This window comes from Thamnophis elegans, chromosome Z, assembly GCF_009769535.1.
Source record: "Thamnophis elegans isolate rThaEle1 chromosome Z, rThaEle1.pri, whole genome shotgun sequence".
Lineage (NCBI taxonomy): Eukaryota > Metazoa > Chordata > Lepidosauria > Squamata > Colubridae > Thamnophis > Thamnophis elegans.
Genome location: NC_045558.1, coordinates 42,368,508 through 42,384,042, shown reverse-complemented (window position 1 = coordinate 42,384,042; position 15,535 = coordinate 42,368,508). Strand labels below are relative to the sequence as shown.

The following is a 15,535-nucleotide window of genomic DNA, read 5'->3' as shown; positions in this document are numbered from 1 at the left end:
TAAAGGGATATGTCCAAAGCTGTTGATTTGCGATGGGTTACCCTTGTAAGAAAAGAAAAGGGAGAGCAGAAGAAAACAGGGAGAGCATTAAAAAGTATATAAACATTAATGCTAATAAATTAGTGTGTTCCACCACTGAGTACTTACTAGATAATATTGATATTTACAACTCGACATACTTAAATCAAAGGTAAAGAAAATACACAAGATATTTTTCTGCGAGAACCCAATATTATTGAGTCAGTTAGAATTAATTATGTAATAAATAAACAAATCGGTCCTGACAATTAAATCCTAAGCACCCAGAATGCAGAGTAAGGCTTTTCAAGGTTTATTTTCCGAGGGAATAAAAGAATTGAGAATTATTTCCGCTCCCAAGAATTCCACTTTTACTTTTCCCTAATTTTCAAAAAATGGATCATGCTGCCACTAGGAAATCTGCCCCATTTTCTTGGTAATTTTAGAATCAGTTGCCTGAAGAGCAGCGATAGATCAATTTTCTATGCTAGACATACAAGAGACAGATACAGAGACACATACATAAGTGCACAGATACACACGCACATGAGTTTCTAATTAGTTATAGCAAAAAAAAAAAAGTTTATTTTCTTTTTCATCAGAATAATTCAGCCTGCAGAAGTACGATGTTTGCTTCCTGCCAAAAGAGTATTATATAGCAATATTTCTGTCTGTTTTGGCTCTGAATAAATATAAGGATGTTCCTTTTACTGTTAATTTTGAGCTTGAGAAGCAACTCGGTTTGGGCACCACTTACTTCTGAAGATCTTTCTGCTGGCTGGTGAAGGGTGTGGGGGAGGACGCAAATCTCCTGTCTGAAATGCCACTTTCCCTCAATCAGTTGGCAAAACCTAGTTCTTATTTCAAAGTCGCAGCTTCCAGGGTCGGATAGAAGGAGTGGTTCAACCTGGCGCCTCTTTCTCTGAGATTAAATCCTTTTCCTGATCACTTGCTGTCTCAAAGACCTCTTGATATAGGAAACCAGGGCAAAAACCAAAAATACGGAAGATGAGGGAGGGAGGGAGGGAGGGGGGGAGAGAGAGAGAGAGGGAGAAGAAAAGAATAAAACTTTGGTTAAAGACACTTAATGTACAAATTCAGCATCTGAAGCAAAGACCGGGTGAAAAATCCCCAAGTTAGCTGAAGTGAATAGGTACCACAAGCAGTGGTGTATTAACCATTAAGCAGACTAAGCACATGCTTAGGGCACCAGGCCCAACGTTGATAAAGAAAAAATAAATAAATGAAGATTTCTACAGTATGTACAAAGAAGGGGGCACCAAGATTTGTCGGTGCTTAGGACATCAGAGAGCTTTAATCACGAGAAGGAAGACACTCATGCTCTTTCGGAAGTAAATAGGAATAGCAGCGCGCCATCCGCGTCTAGCAAGAAAAGCACTGGGCAGACTTGACCCTGGCGCACGCTGGCCGGCCCGAGCTTTCAGAAAAGCCTGGAGATTTGGGGGATTATCTAATCGAGGGACCTTTCAGGAAGACCCCAAAAGGTTGCGCACCATAAGGCAGACCTCCCTGTGGTGAGGAGTGTGTGTGTGTGTGAGTGTGTTATGTCTATCACAAGACATTTCTTCAGACCCTGGAGGAAAAAGAGGAAGGGGCGAGAAGCAGAAATTCTGCAGCTTCCATATCTGTTTCCATTCCATCAGGATGGGGTCTAGATAACTTAAATGGAGAAAGGGGAGAGTATCTAATGAGGTAGAGGGATCCTGTACGCACGCCTTTCCTTCCTCTTTTCCTTCTTTTGGAAATTCTCGTTCAAAAGTCAGATAAGTATAAAAACTGCATTTAAACCTTTGCATTTCGTTGTTTTGTTCTATTTTTAACGCCTGGGGACCCGAGGGGACGATCTGTTGCTTCTCTCGAGATGGCTCCCAAGGAGGAGAAGGAGAAAGGAGGGGGGTGGGGAGGGGTGGGGGAGAGGAAGAAGGCCCGTACTCATAGCTTGTCAATTTTAACATTTGGTCACGTGAGCAGCGCCTCCCTACTAAGGAAGGGGAAAGCTTTCCACGTCAGCTTTACGTCTCCCAATTTCTTACTTCACGGCTCACTTCCAAGAGACAGCTGCATTAGAGCGTCATGTTAAGCTCGGCTAATGCGGAGAACCCGAGGTAGTCGGCCACGTTATGGATTTGGACGAGCGAGTATCCTGCTCCTCGAATATGTATTTGCCCAGTTGTACCTACTACGTTTCCGGCCCTGACTTCTCCGGCCTCCCTTCCTTCCTGCCCCAGAGCCCGTCTTCTCGCCCAGTGCCCTACTCCTATCCGTCCAACTTGTCCCAGGTGCCACCCGTCCGAGAAGTGACCTTCCGGGACTATGCCCTGGAGCCGGCCAGTAAGTGGCACCCCCGCAACAGCCTCCCTCACTGCTACTCCGCCGACGAACTCAGGCACCGGGACTGCCTCCCGCCCGCCGCCGCCGTGGCCGCTGCCGCCGCTGCCAGCCGTAGCGAAATGTTCGGGAAGACCGCAGCCGGCGGTGCCTACCACCACCCGGCCACCTCCGCAGTCTCCGCCGCGGCTGCGGCCTCGTCCAGTTTCTATAGCACGGTGGGCAGGAATGGGGTGCTTCCCCAGGCTTTCGACCAGTTTTTCGAGACGGCGTACGGCCCGGCGGAGAACCACCCGGACTACGCGGGCGACAAGGGCAGCGCCGGGGAAAAGATGCCGCCCGCAGGAGTCCCTGCCGCCCCGGGAGTAGCTGCAGCTGCAGTGTCGAGTTCGGAGGCGGCCTGCGGCCGGGAGGCGGCGGGGGTGAAGGAGAGGCGGAGAAGGGCCGAGAGCAGCAGCAGCCCCGCTTCGTCTTCCGGCAACAACGAAGAGAAATCCAGCAGCTCCAGTACGTATAAAGGCAGCGCCCTAGCGCTTTTTATGAACGGGGCTTGGAAATCTTAGCGCACCGCCGCTATTAAATTTTTATATGCTGTTTTATAAGCAGAGGAGGTTTATGAAGGGCCGTTAGATTTCCCCCAACAAAACTTTGTAGTAAAAGGCGAGATCACGTGGCGAGGACTGAAATTGGCCGTGAAATGCTCATCCGCCAATGGATGCCTTTAAAGAAGAAAAAACCACCCAGCCTCAAACTATCCCACCCCTCAGGTGGTGATTTTTCCCTAAATCATTAAACAAAAGACTAAATAGAGAAAGGAGTGGAGCTCCTTGTTCAACCCCCCCCCAAAATATAATGCATATTTTTCGCCTGTAAAATCTGTTCAAAAGGAGATTTCAGAGCCCTTTGATGGCCATGTAATCCTGCGATTAATACACACAAACACTTACACACATACAATAAAAGTCATGTGTGTTATCCTTAAAAGCTTAGTGAGATACTTGGATTCAAAACCATCTCAGATTTTATGGATTGCGGAGAACAGGATCTAACAGATGAAGGGAGGGCTTTCAACAGCAGCTATATATTAAGAGCAACAACTTTAGTTAAAACTAACTCTTTTGTTTAAAAGAATCAGTTTTTCCTAAGCTCTGTTTGAGCTAAATGTTGCCTTGTGTTCAACCATTGGTTTCTCACAACTGTCCTTCAAGCTGTCACAGCTTGATTTTTTTAAATGTGCATTTTTCTCTCTTTGAAGACTTTCTTCAAGCACTGAGGGTGGAAAAGACCTTTCTAACTCTGAGCAATGGAAGGAATCTTGACAAGTCCTTATTTAAGTGAAAAAGGCCTGAATATTTATATTTAATTCCTTCAAAGTTAAGATGACAAAAGAAAATACAAAGCTCTGTTTTAATGGAAACTGGAGTGGTTTAAGAGTGCAGCCGAGATTGGAAGAGAATTTTTGACAGGATAGGAGTTTTGAAAATATAAAATCAGTAAGAATCAGTCAACTATGTGCTTATCTGAGACAGTGGTCTCAGATCGTTATTAAAGAAAAAGGACAATGCAAAAACAGAAAATGTTTCAGATTTAAAACCTGATGACATAATGTGTTGACAAGTGAAGTAAATGCAGAAATAAATGTTAAGATTTTAATCAGAAGATCCAGAATTATGGAAGACTCATGAATTTCAGTAGAATGATTAAAGTTAGAGCTGGCCCAGGAAGCTTTAATTGCTTTGATTGTAGAAATGTGGTAAAAGCATTACATTGGAATAACAAACAGCAGTTAAGCCCTTCATAGGTAAAACCTTCTTGGTAGAAAATACTATTCTGGACCAATTGGGCAGCACATTCTCAAGACCACAGAAGCTCTAGTCTTGAGCAAACATGTTCAGAGCAGAGTTTGTAGTGTTATTATTTGAAGCAGGGCTTCAAAGAAAGGTCTTTTTGGATTAAGGCAGCATCTGCAAGCTATTTCCCCAAGATAAGGTGAAATTAATATACACAGCTGCTGAGTAGGAGAGATCATCACTGTTATGAGGCTTAGTAATAATGAGCCAAGAGTTTCTTAGAAGAGAAACATATGGGTGCTCTTGATTCAATATTAGCAACAGTCCTCCCTCTAGCCACATCTGATTCCAGACTTAATGGCTTCTGCCTTTATGTTTTGTTCCACAGGTGGACAACGCATCCGTAAAAAGAGATGTCCATACACCAAATACCAGATTAGAGAATTAGAAAGGGAATTCTTCTTCAGTGTCTATATAAACAAAGAGAAACGTCTTCAGCTCTCACGAATGCTCAACTTGACCGACCGTCAAGTAAAAATATGGTTCCAAAACAGAAGAATGAAAGAGAAAAAAATTAATAGGGACCGACTACAGTATTATTCAGCTAATCCAATACTTTAAGCCTAAAACTTGTAGCGTTTTTCTATATGAGATTAAATTCATATGTCACTCTTGATAAGGTCAAGCCACAGGGTTACCAGTAAGGAGGAGGTGTTGCAGAGGCTCTGAGGACTCTGAAAAACTAAGATGTTTTTCTGCCCTACCTTCCAACGTTGACCAATTATTGTTGTTTTTTGTGGCTGAGTTTTCTTTTCAACTTTCAACTGTGGCTTTTCTTCATCTTTACACATCAAGTGGAATCCATTTAACTCTTGGACCACCTTTTGCAAAAGCCATTGTATCCCTACAACGTCTTCAAATAGGGATGAGCACATGTGAAAAGCCGGGAGCGAATTCCTGACTTGACGGTGTGGTTGTGGATTGAAAACTATTTTACCTTAATTGGAATGTCCATGGGAAAACTATGTTACCTCCCATGGAAAGTCCATGGGAAGACTCCTCAGGGCATCATACATGCTGGAGGACAACTTCAAAAGGAAATGTCCCAAGCACCTACCATCTCTACTTAGGTAATCCCTGACCAATCTATTTGTCTCAGTAAATGACAAATTATTATTCCCCCCACAATTACATTCCTACCCCTCAGACAGAATCAATTTCCTTTCAAAAGAACTTCAGGTAATAATTTGCCATATATGGTAAGGAAACAATCACTGAGAAGACAACACGGGTAGGCTTGTGAAATACAATTTTAATGAATAACAATATAGGAGACAAATCATTATGCCCATATTTTAATACTAAAAGCGAATAAAAACTTTCTTAAATGTGTGTGGGAGGAGAAAAGACAAATAATAGTTCTAAAATGAGAAGGTAAAAGTTTAAAATGAGACAGAGGGAAATTTTTTACTTCTGTTCCAGAAACTTTCTTCAAGAAATATATTTGAAAAAGTAGTTTGGCAAATATCAAATACCATGTTTAATTGTAATTTAGATATGTGTAATGCACTGAAATCAGAGAATGAAAACCACTAGTGTTTCATAAGAAGACCCACTAGAAGGCAAACAATGTAAATAGAGGGAATTTGTTGTCATATCTTATAGTTAGCCTTATATGTCCTACTTTGCTGTTAAGCAGCAAAATTTAAAAAATAAAGAGTTTTTGGAGTGTGTGTGGATGGGTATATATGTACACATCTACACACACGTACACACAAATATATATGTATATATGTGTATATATTTGTATGTGTATATATCTATATATCTATATATGTATGTATGTGTGTGTGTATATATGTATATACACACACACACAGACACACATACATACACACACACATACACACGTGTATAAATATACATACATATATATACACATACATACATACATAGATACATACACATATTTCTCTGAAAGAACAAAAGAGGGTGTGAGGGAAGAGAGACATGGTTTTAAAGAAAGAAAGCTATTTAAAGTTCTATATCAGTTTACAAAGGATATGTGTTTTATTGTAAAGGTCACTTACTGTTGAGCATATCTGAATGTATGATTCATACCATAATGGTGTTTTATAAGACTTGTATGATTTAAAATGGTTTTGTTGCCATTTTCCTAATATTTTAAGTGGGTTGTTTCACTTGGAAGATCTCAGATGTTTCTTTTCTTGTTTAACCTGTATACTATCAAGGCTGTTTTTACACTGCTTCCAGAATGGATAAAATTTCTCTTGTGGTTAATGAATTGCAATACTCTTAGATTCTATCACTGTTTTTTGGGGGGGGGGACTTGTATTTTGTATGTATATACCGTTTTCTTTGAATATGGGAAAGCTTTTTCTTGCATGAGTACAGTGGAATCCTGCACATTGGAAATAAACATGTGAGAAATTTACAGGTTTTTTTTTAAGATTTATGATGCACTTGTGGATCTTCTTTGACCCAGACTGGAAATCTGAAACATGAGTTTTGAGTTAATTGCTTTGGTGGAAATCCTACTCACCTATTGGTTGTACTGAGCTCTGAGAAGCCAGGAGATCAAGTCTGGTATTTATGAATGCGTGGGCAGACTGCCGCTGGTACCAGGCCATGTTTGAATGGATTGCAGAGAAAGGAGCGGAGGTGGAGGGGGGGAGAATCAGCCTTGAAATAATTGCAGGCTATAGACTTACTGCTTTTGTTCATAGATGTAAAACACATTGCAAGACCTCAAGTTTCTCTCTCTCTCTCTCTCTCTGTGTGTGTGTGTGTGTGTGTGTGTGTGTGTGTGTGTGTAGTCCTTTGTTCTTGTTTGTTCCAGGCATCATACACCTGAGTCCAGAATTGGAAGTTGAAAGGGGCCTCAGACAGAATCTGAAAGGGTACTGAGATGGGCTTATATACCAATATTGTATAAGATGTGTGGAAAAGAATAGTCTCTAAGGGGTATCCCTCTTGTGAGCTATCCAAAAGCACCATAAGGCACAGACTACTTACACAGTTTAAGAGCTTGCCTCTTTGAAACCCCACCCGGTGCCTTTGAGCAAAAGGAGACTCAACCTTATTTCCCCCTTTCTTCTTGCCATTCACAATTAGGAAAGTACATATTTTACCCCTCTAGGTTTATTGGCTTTGAACTTCTGTATTGCTTTGGACATCACCCATAAACTTGAGGTGAAGGGCTCTGGACTTTTGCTGGTGACCCCCACCCAGCCAGACAGTGTCTGGTCAAAGAAAATGCATTAAGATGGGGAGAGGGAGTGGAGGGAATTTGCTTGCTTGTTTATTTTGCTAACATGCTACAAAGGAATGCAACTCTTAAAAGGCAGAGATAGAAAGATAGATGGAGAGAGGCAGACAGACAAGCAGAGAATAGTGGGGTGGCCATAAACATCCCACCAGCAACTTCCTTTGCTAGTTAAAAATTAACTGGTTATTCAAGGGCTAGGAGTCATGGAGTTTTTCTATTTGTGGAAAGACATAAAGGAAAGGAAGAAGAAGGAAGAACGAGAAGGATGAAGATATGGAGAAGCAGAAGGAGAAGGAGAAACAAATCCTGTGCGTATTTCTAGGACAAGCAGTCATTTTTAAAATCCCATGATGTTTCCATTTAGATAATGAGAGAGGAAGTATTTATAACTAACTCAAAGAAATATCTAAAATATGGAAGGTGATCTTGTCTACATTGCTTTGATGTTATGAAGAAGACTGTTTTGAAACTGGCTGGCTAATTTGTTCTGCTGACAGCCACAAGAGGGCGTTCTTCAGATCAATGTCAAAGCCGCACAGGGAGGGAGGGGGAGGAATATTCTGGCCTTTGTTCTCCAAACATCCAGGGAGCTGTACATTATATTATTTCACCTTTCCATGATCATATTTACAAAGAAAAGGTGAATCTGATGGCTCACTTCTTCAGCATGAACTAAAAAGTTGGCCAGAAGTTATTTCAGAAAGTTGCTGCTTCAGGTTTGGAATACGTCAAAAGGTGAGTATTTCTTTGGGACTTAAATGGGAAAATTAAGAAAAAAATGAAATAATTGTCAAGGTATGCTTGTGTGCCTTTTAAGGCAATTTAGTTAACACCTAAAGCTTTTCTGCGGGGAAATAAATCTTTATAATGTTCTAACCTTTTGGAAACCGACAATGATTAAATCCGTGGTTGTAATTGTGATTTGGAATATTTTGAAGTTTAGGATTGAATCTTTGAAAGCAGCAACTACAGAAAATATTGCAAAGGTTTCATGGTTCTAGTGCATGAAGAAGTAAAAAGGTATAAGATAAAGCAATTTTTTTTTTTAAATGAATCCATGGATATAATAAATCTTGAGGCTTGTAAGGAAAAGAGTTGTGAACTATCAGCTAGATCAATAGCCATGAAAATAGCAGTTCTCACTGGTAGCATTGTTGGATTTTGTTTGTAGTTTACTTATTTTAACTTGACGGCTCCTGTGTACAGAGTTGATTAACATCAATACTTGTTGTACATTTTTTTCTTAAAGAAGCAAAATTATTCCCCTCCACTAGGAAAAGCTGGTAATTGATGTAATCTGAAGTCAAAAAAGTGTCCCTTTCACTTAACTCTCCTTCCCGTTTCACATTGAATCAGATTTTGAGTAAAGGTTGAATTTAAAACAGCTATATCGATCTATATTTATTGATTTGTAGTGGGTATAGTCATAGGGAGGAAAAAGTTAATGGCCTCATATCTTAATCATGCTAAACACACTAAGAGCTCAGTGATGTTAATTCTATTTTGTTTTTAGAAAATGGAACTCTGAAAAAAAAGCTATAGTGATATTTAAAAGACACAAAGTTCCTTGAACTTACAAGATATGAGTTAAGACTTAAGTTGTGGTTCCCATTTAGTTCCATAGAGTTTGAGGATTCATTATTTCCCTTGAAAGAAAATTCCAAAGAAGAAGAAGAAATATCTTGACTTCTGAAACTTCCAGGTAATGAATTTAGGAAGAGTTAGGTGTGTGCAGGGAACTGATGTATACATCTACATCAGTTGTATGCATCTACAATATCACACGTAGGCTAAATTAGGGTGAACATTCTTGATTTCTGAAGGCAAAGCATTGGGTTGATCTTGTGATGTAGCTACTTGAATCAAAGGCAGAAAGAACAGAAACTTCTCAGTGTGTTCCTGATCCCCATTTTCTGTCAGGAAAATGGTTTTTATGTTCTTTAGTTCTGGTCATATGGTACAATAAATGTTGTGTCCTTGATCCCAATCTTTGAAATCGAATTTCTGAAATGTAGAGTTGAAACTTCCGAGGATGAATAAGATGGTAATCAACCCATTGTCACCAATATTGCATGGAAACCAAGTATTGAGAGAAGTATTGAGAGAATTCCTAGGCAAAAACTTCCACCCAATTCCTTAATTTCTAATCTAGTTGGAAAATTACCTTCCTTTGCATACCCCTGTCTTGGAGTAAGAAATTTTCATTTGAAAAATGGCGCCAAAGTAATTTAAGGATAAGATGGCTCTTTTAAAGTTTTCTCTTCTGGTCCAAAAACTTATACATTTACTGTAATCTTTGGATATTGCTCTAAAGAAGTTTTTATTTTTAATTTATTATGATTGAAAGGCTATCTTCTTTTTGTATGGTCCACAGATTGAAGATTTTCTCTTCTATTATATTTTATAGCATTGTAATAATATCTGGCCTTGTCAAACAAGAAAGAAAATATTATAAAGTGCATATATGCTGGCAGATCCTTTTTCCATTTAATTTGAACAAATATATAAATCAAGGTGACTGCTACAAAGTCCCAAGCATTGCCATTTTTTTAAAAAAAGGTCATTTAAGGAATTCAGTAAAAATATTAGTTTTTTTTAAATTTTGGAGAGTTAACAAAATAACACACCCTCTTTTCTCCCTATGAACTGAGAGAACTTTGTAAGAAATATGAACAAAGAAACAAGCATTTATAAGGTGTTGATAAGAGAGACTAGTTATTCTTAAATTAAGAGTCTTTCAACTCAATAAAGAGATCCCAAATATATTAAGAGCCTCATTTTTTGGTTAATATTTATCGTTATGATTTTTCTTAGCTTCTGTATACATATTTTTATCTGATTTTATAAATTAAGTATAATGTTCACAGCCTAGAGTTACTTGTTTCAAATGGGCAGCCATAGAAGTTGAACAAATACACACACACACACACACACACACACACACACACACACAGAGCCTAACCCTCTGGACTTCAATGGCTCTGCTGTATAATACATAGGGCACAGATTCACATAAAGAATGGTTTCTCTCTATCCACTTATATTTTATTTCCTTATTCAATCAGCTCACTAAATTTCCAGTGAAACAAACCAGCATTAAGTGTTGAAAAAATTATTGACAAGAACACCATCTTAGAAATACAAGCATAATGATTTTATTTAGAAATTGTCATGCTTCTTTACCTCAAATGTCATTTTTGAAGGGGGGGGGAAACCTACAAAATGAACTCATAATTTTAGCTATAATACACCTGGCATTGCCTAAATTAAATCTTTTTGAGGGAATAACCCACTAATATTGCACTAAGACAGAAATCAATACCCTTCCAAAAGTCATTTGTGAGTTGAAATGCTAATGACTTTTATTAAAGCCAGGCTGCAAGTAATAGAGGATTTCTGAAAATAATTACCTGGAGATATTGTGAAAATAATTACCTGAAGCTAATTGCTATTTGTTCAGAAATCCCACTGAACTCAAAAGAAGGTATTCCTACCTTACTCCTGTTATACTGTAAAAAATTACAGCCATGAATCATTTTCTTACAATCCAGGTTCTATTGTGGATTTCAGAAAGGCCTTCCTTTGAATTTACACCACACTTGAGATGTAAAAAGATCATGGACATTGTGTCCCTGCTCCAAAAAGTGTGGATTTAGGAAAGATTGTGTTGATTTCAGCCTAAATTCCCCCCCCCCCCGATAAATATATGTTTTTAAAAGGGCATTGCATTAATATGGCAGGGCATGCCACTAAATTCAGTTAACCAATTTACAAATCCACATGTGTGGCTTGGTTTTGGTTGAAAGAGAGGATTCTTACCACAAATAAATCCCATTGATATCAATGAAAGCCAGATAATTTCCAGAAGGTGGAATTTCAAATAACAAGCATTCCAGCAGGCAAAAAAAAATTTTTGAAGTGCAAATACAAACCACATTTTAAAGAAAATTAACCTCCCAAGCCTGACCTTCATTTCCGCTTTTAATTTTTCAAAAAAAAAAAAGTCACTCATTCTTGTGTGACAGATCTTCAAAAAGAAAATGAAAATTACTTTAGTTATTTTCACCTTTCTTGTCCAGAGATACATTCAACAGCATAAGAACAACAACAGCCACATAATGGAGAAAAGCCTTTTTGAGAGTTCATCCAAAGGGAAAACTGGCTTGGTAGCGGTGATCTTTTTGACAACTTGATACTTTCAACAGTAAAGAAGATGCACTGCTCATATTAATTTATTTATGATTTATGAAATATAGGCAGAGACAATAAATTTGGAAGCAGATGGCTTCAGATTCCAGACTTTTTCTTCTTTCTTCTCTCACTTCCTCTAAACTGAGTCCTGAAATCTCAATTTGCCCATCGCATAAATATAAAGCCAATTTAATTAGCATACAATGCTTCTTTCCATGATTTTTTTCCATCACTCTTGGAAACAATAAGTGGGTAGCACCTCCTTCTTCTGAAAAATGGAAGAGGAAGGAAATGAAAAATCCACCTAGGCTTGGCTTTTAACTTTTTATTTGCTTTTCTAGGTTTTCTTTTAAAGTCTAATTTCAGAAAAATGCCTAACATAGCATGATCATTATATTCCTCTTGATTTCTTTAATGGTTGAGTGCTTGAAGTCAGTATGGGTGGCTTCCATCCATCCACTTGGCCTGTATACATTCCAGATCTCTTTCAATTCGTTGGTAACTCCAGCAAGGTGACTGAAATGTGAGCTTGTAGTTTTACTGGTCCAAATCCTTTAGCTCCACTCAGTTGTGGAACTATCTGGTTGTTTTCAGTTGTTTACAAACAAACTACTCCCAGACAAACTCCCAGACAAACATCCTGGCAGGATGAAAATAGAATGTGTTACAGAATGGTCCAAAAAATGCAATCACCTCCTGGTTAATGTTCAAGACTCATTGTTAAGACCTTAAAATGTGGCCACTAAACACAATGCATGCCAAGGTAGTTTAGCTGCTCCAGAATTGACCATTATCTTTTATAGTTAAGAATCAACTGCACATTATTAGTTTTACTCCATTGGGTTTGACGAGGCAATTTGCTCTTTGCCTTGCCTTGGCCTTGTTAGTGATTCAAAAAAAAAAGTCTCACAGAGGAATTCAGGCACTTCTCACCCGATCCAAAGCCTAAGTCAATGTGCCCCTTATCCCCTTTTATCGTTGACCTCTCTGGGCTTCAGATCAGACCCGAAGTGCCTTGACCATCAAAGACATGCATTTGGCTCCCAAAACATGCCATAATAAAAGCAACTTGAATGTCTTGTTGCTGTTGCCCTGTACTTGGGATTAAAGGAGCCCACAACTCTCATAAATGCAATTCTGGAATATGCTGTGAACTATCACAGCCGTGGAGGAAAGAAAGGGGTTTCATCCTTACCCGTTTCTCCTCTTGCTGCTTTTTCTTGAGCTTGATGGGATTGAAGTTTAAAGGCAGACAAAGAGCTTTGTTGAATTGGGGCAAAGATCTGATTGATCTTCCCAATCTTGGGGAACAGGATGTTCCTGATAAGCCGATATCCAGATTGTAGTGGAGCAAGTCAGCCAGAATTACCATCTTTGTTTGAGGATATATATATTCTCCTAATACATCTGGACGCTAATCTCATCCCAGTCTGTTTCTCTTTCTCCTTCTCCTTCTTCTTTTTTGCCTGCCGAACATCACCATCACTCTGTGATAAATTATGCCTTAGATTAATAATCCAGAAAACTCCAAAGTCTCTAGAATCGTGCTCATTTTCTTTAGTTTAGAAATGATAGGGCAAATGCGGATGCTGTTGTCTTCTTCATCCCAGCAATTCCCTCTTTGCAACTAAGTGTGTGCAGTTAATGAAAGCCACTAGATGTTAAACTTGAAAACCATTTTTGGGATGGATTTGGACCTTCGCATCTCATTTCTGTTGGCTTTGACAAAGAGAGGAGAAACAGGCTATTAAGATCAAAGCAGATTATTTATCTATTTCTTCTTATGACTCCTCTGAGTGGAACCAGGTCTTGGAAAGGAGAAAAACCTGGATTGCAGTTGAGTCGCATTGCAGTATCTGTTTCGTTATTTCTGTCCAAGGCTAAGCTCACCAGTACTAGTTTTCCCACATACTATCCAACAAAACAGTTCTCTCTGTAATTATTAATTTTGGAAGAAATGATACTGCTCTAAATATCTGATAATGCTCCTTTAACATTAACAGCCTGGTAAATGTGTAGGAGAGGCCGAAGAAATATAAGCAATCTTCCCTCAAGGTGTGGGAATGAGTGGAAAAGAAAGAGAAGTGTTTCTCCTTTTTGCTGAGTTGCTCTTCCTGCATAGTTCGTTTCTGAAGCCCTGGGTGCAGTTCTTGGATGGTAATGCTGGAAGAGAAAGAAGTTAGTGGAGAAAACTGGCCTCGGTGAGGGTTGGGGGGAAGGGGATTTTGTGTCTTTCCATAAAGATTTTATGGTCCTGCAAAGTTGCAACAACCCCCTTCCGGGCTTCCCCTGCACAGACCAGGAACCTGAGGAGGGGCATCCATTTCTACTCGCCTTCGGAAAACTCTCCTCCGCTAGCCCGCCTTCTTCTTCCCACTTCAAAGGGACCTGTCTGCGGGGAAGCTCTTAGGAGGAGAAGGCGATTTCCTTCCCGTGGGCCCAACAAGCCCGATAGGAAGCCCCGAGACCCTTTGGTAGATCGCCACTCTTGCTCCCCGGGTTGGGAAGGGCGAGTCATTCGGGGAGCTTTGTGTCTCCTATGAAAGCCAAGGGTAAGTGCTGCAGGATGAGAGGGCAAGGGTAAGGAAGCGTCCGGGCAAAGGCTTGGGCAGAAAAGGAAACCTCTCTCCTGGCCTCCTCGATTTCCTTGGCATTCCTAGCATTTTGGAGGGCGTTGTGGGTGAAGGCGAGGTGGATGCCAGAACGGAACCGAGCTAAAGATTGACTGCACTATATTGAATTGTTCAAAAGAATATTTCTGACTCGCTTGGGAACTGAGACAGGCTATCAGTTAGTGCTAACAGCTGGGATGGCTTGGAGCACGACGAACTAAAGCCCAAACTGGCAACCTTTTTATGCTAAACAAGAAGAACATTTGAAAGGAAGCCTCCCAAAAGGTGCCAAGAGCGACTGAGAGAGTTGCTCTTGCTCCAGACCTTGTTTGCATTGCTTCCAAAACCACAAGAAGCCAAGCAAATGAGGAGTCTTTGGAGTCTTCTCGGTGCTTCTTCGTCATAAAATCCACCTCCCTTCTCTGCTGGGCTCCCTCTCTCGTCTGCTGACTGTCGATTCCTTCAATCACAGTTATAAATTGACTGTACAGAATTGTCTAGCAGTTTTGCTTTGGCCATTTCTGGATGAAAAAAAGTCATATGTTTTTTCTTAAAAGTAGAAGAGGCGTCTCACTTATCTAAATGCAGATATTTAGAAAGAATTGTATATTGTTTCTATAATTCAAGGCTCTACCCTTGTAAAATCCTTAACCTGAGCGGGAGATTCCTAGAAAATAGGAGCGTGGAGATGTTTTTTTCCAGATTTTGCTTCTTTTCATTTTCATGAAAAGATTTTAGTTTAAACTTGTGATTTGGACTTCTGGTTTAAAGGACAATTACGGATAGAATCGCCTTAAAAAACACTCTAAACTCTTCATCTTGCTGGTGGTATGGTAATTCTATACTGGGTGCTTGTACTGTGATATTTTTTGCTAAGTGGGGGGTGAACTGCTTCTCCTATGCAGAGGTATTGATAAGTAATACCTCTTACTTCTCAACGTAGTATGCTAGGCTCAGCGAGAAGGAGGGTAAAACACAGGTGTGAAAATTATCCGCATTGCTGCGGATGGTGTCTTAAAAAGCCGGAAGAGGAGGATGGACTGTCTTCTCGATATCAGTAAGCCTTGACTGTTTGGATCAGGTAAGAGCTTGGATCGGGCTTCCAACTTGCGGTGGCCAGGCTGAGATGACCATCGACCTAGACTAACGCCTAGGCGAGCTACGAGAGCTACCCGAGGCTCGCCAAAGTTGGTGAGCCTGTTTGAGCTTCAGAAATGTCAAGGCAGCACGAGTTGTGCAAAGAGTAGGATGGGGAGAGGCTGAACAGTTAGCTTACAGGTGGCTTG

General features: G+C 39.9%; 1 protein-coding gene across 1 annotated transcript; it reads left to right on the top strand.

The window, feature by feature from the left end:
• The first annotated feature begins 2,159 nt into the window (after window positions 1-2,159).
• On the top strand, window positions 2,160-4,778 carry HOXA11 (homeobox A11). The gene is made up of 2 exons (XM_032237400.1): window positions 2,160-2,874; window positions 4,546-4,778. Exons 1-2 carry the CDS (start codon window positions 2,160-2,162, stop codon window positions 4,776-4,778), a joined length of 948 nt encoding a protein of 315 aa, XP_032093291.1.
• Window positions 4,779-15,535: the final 10,757 nt, after the last annotated feature.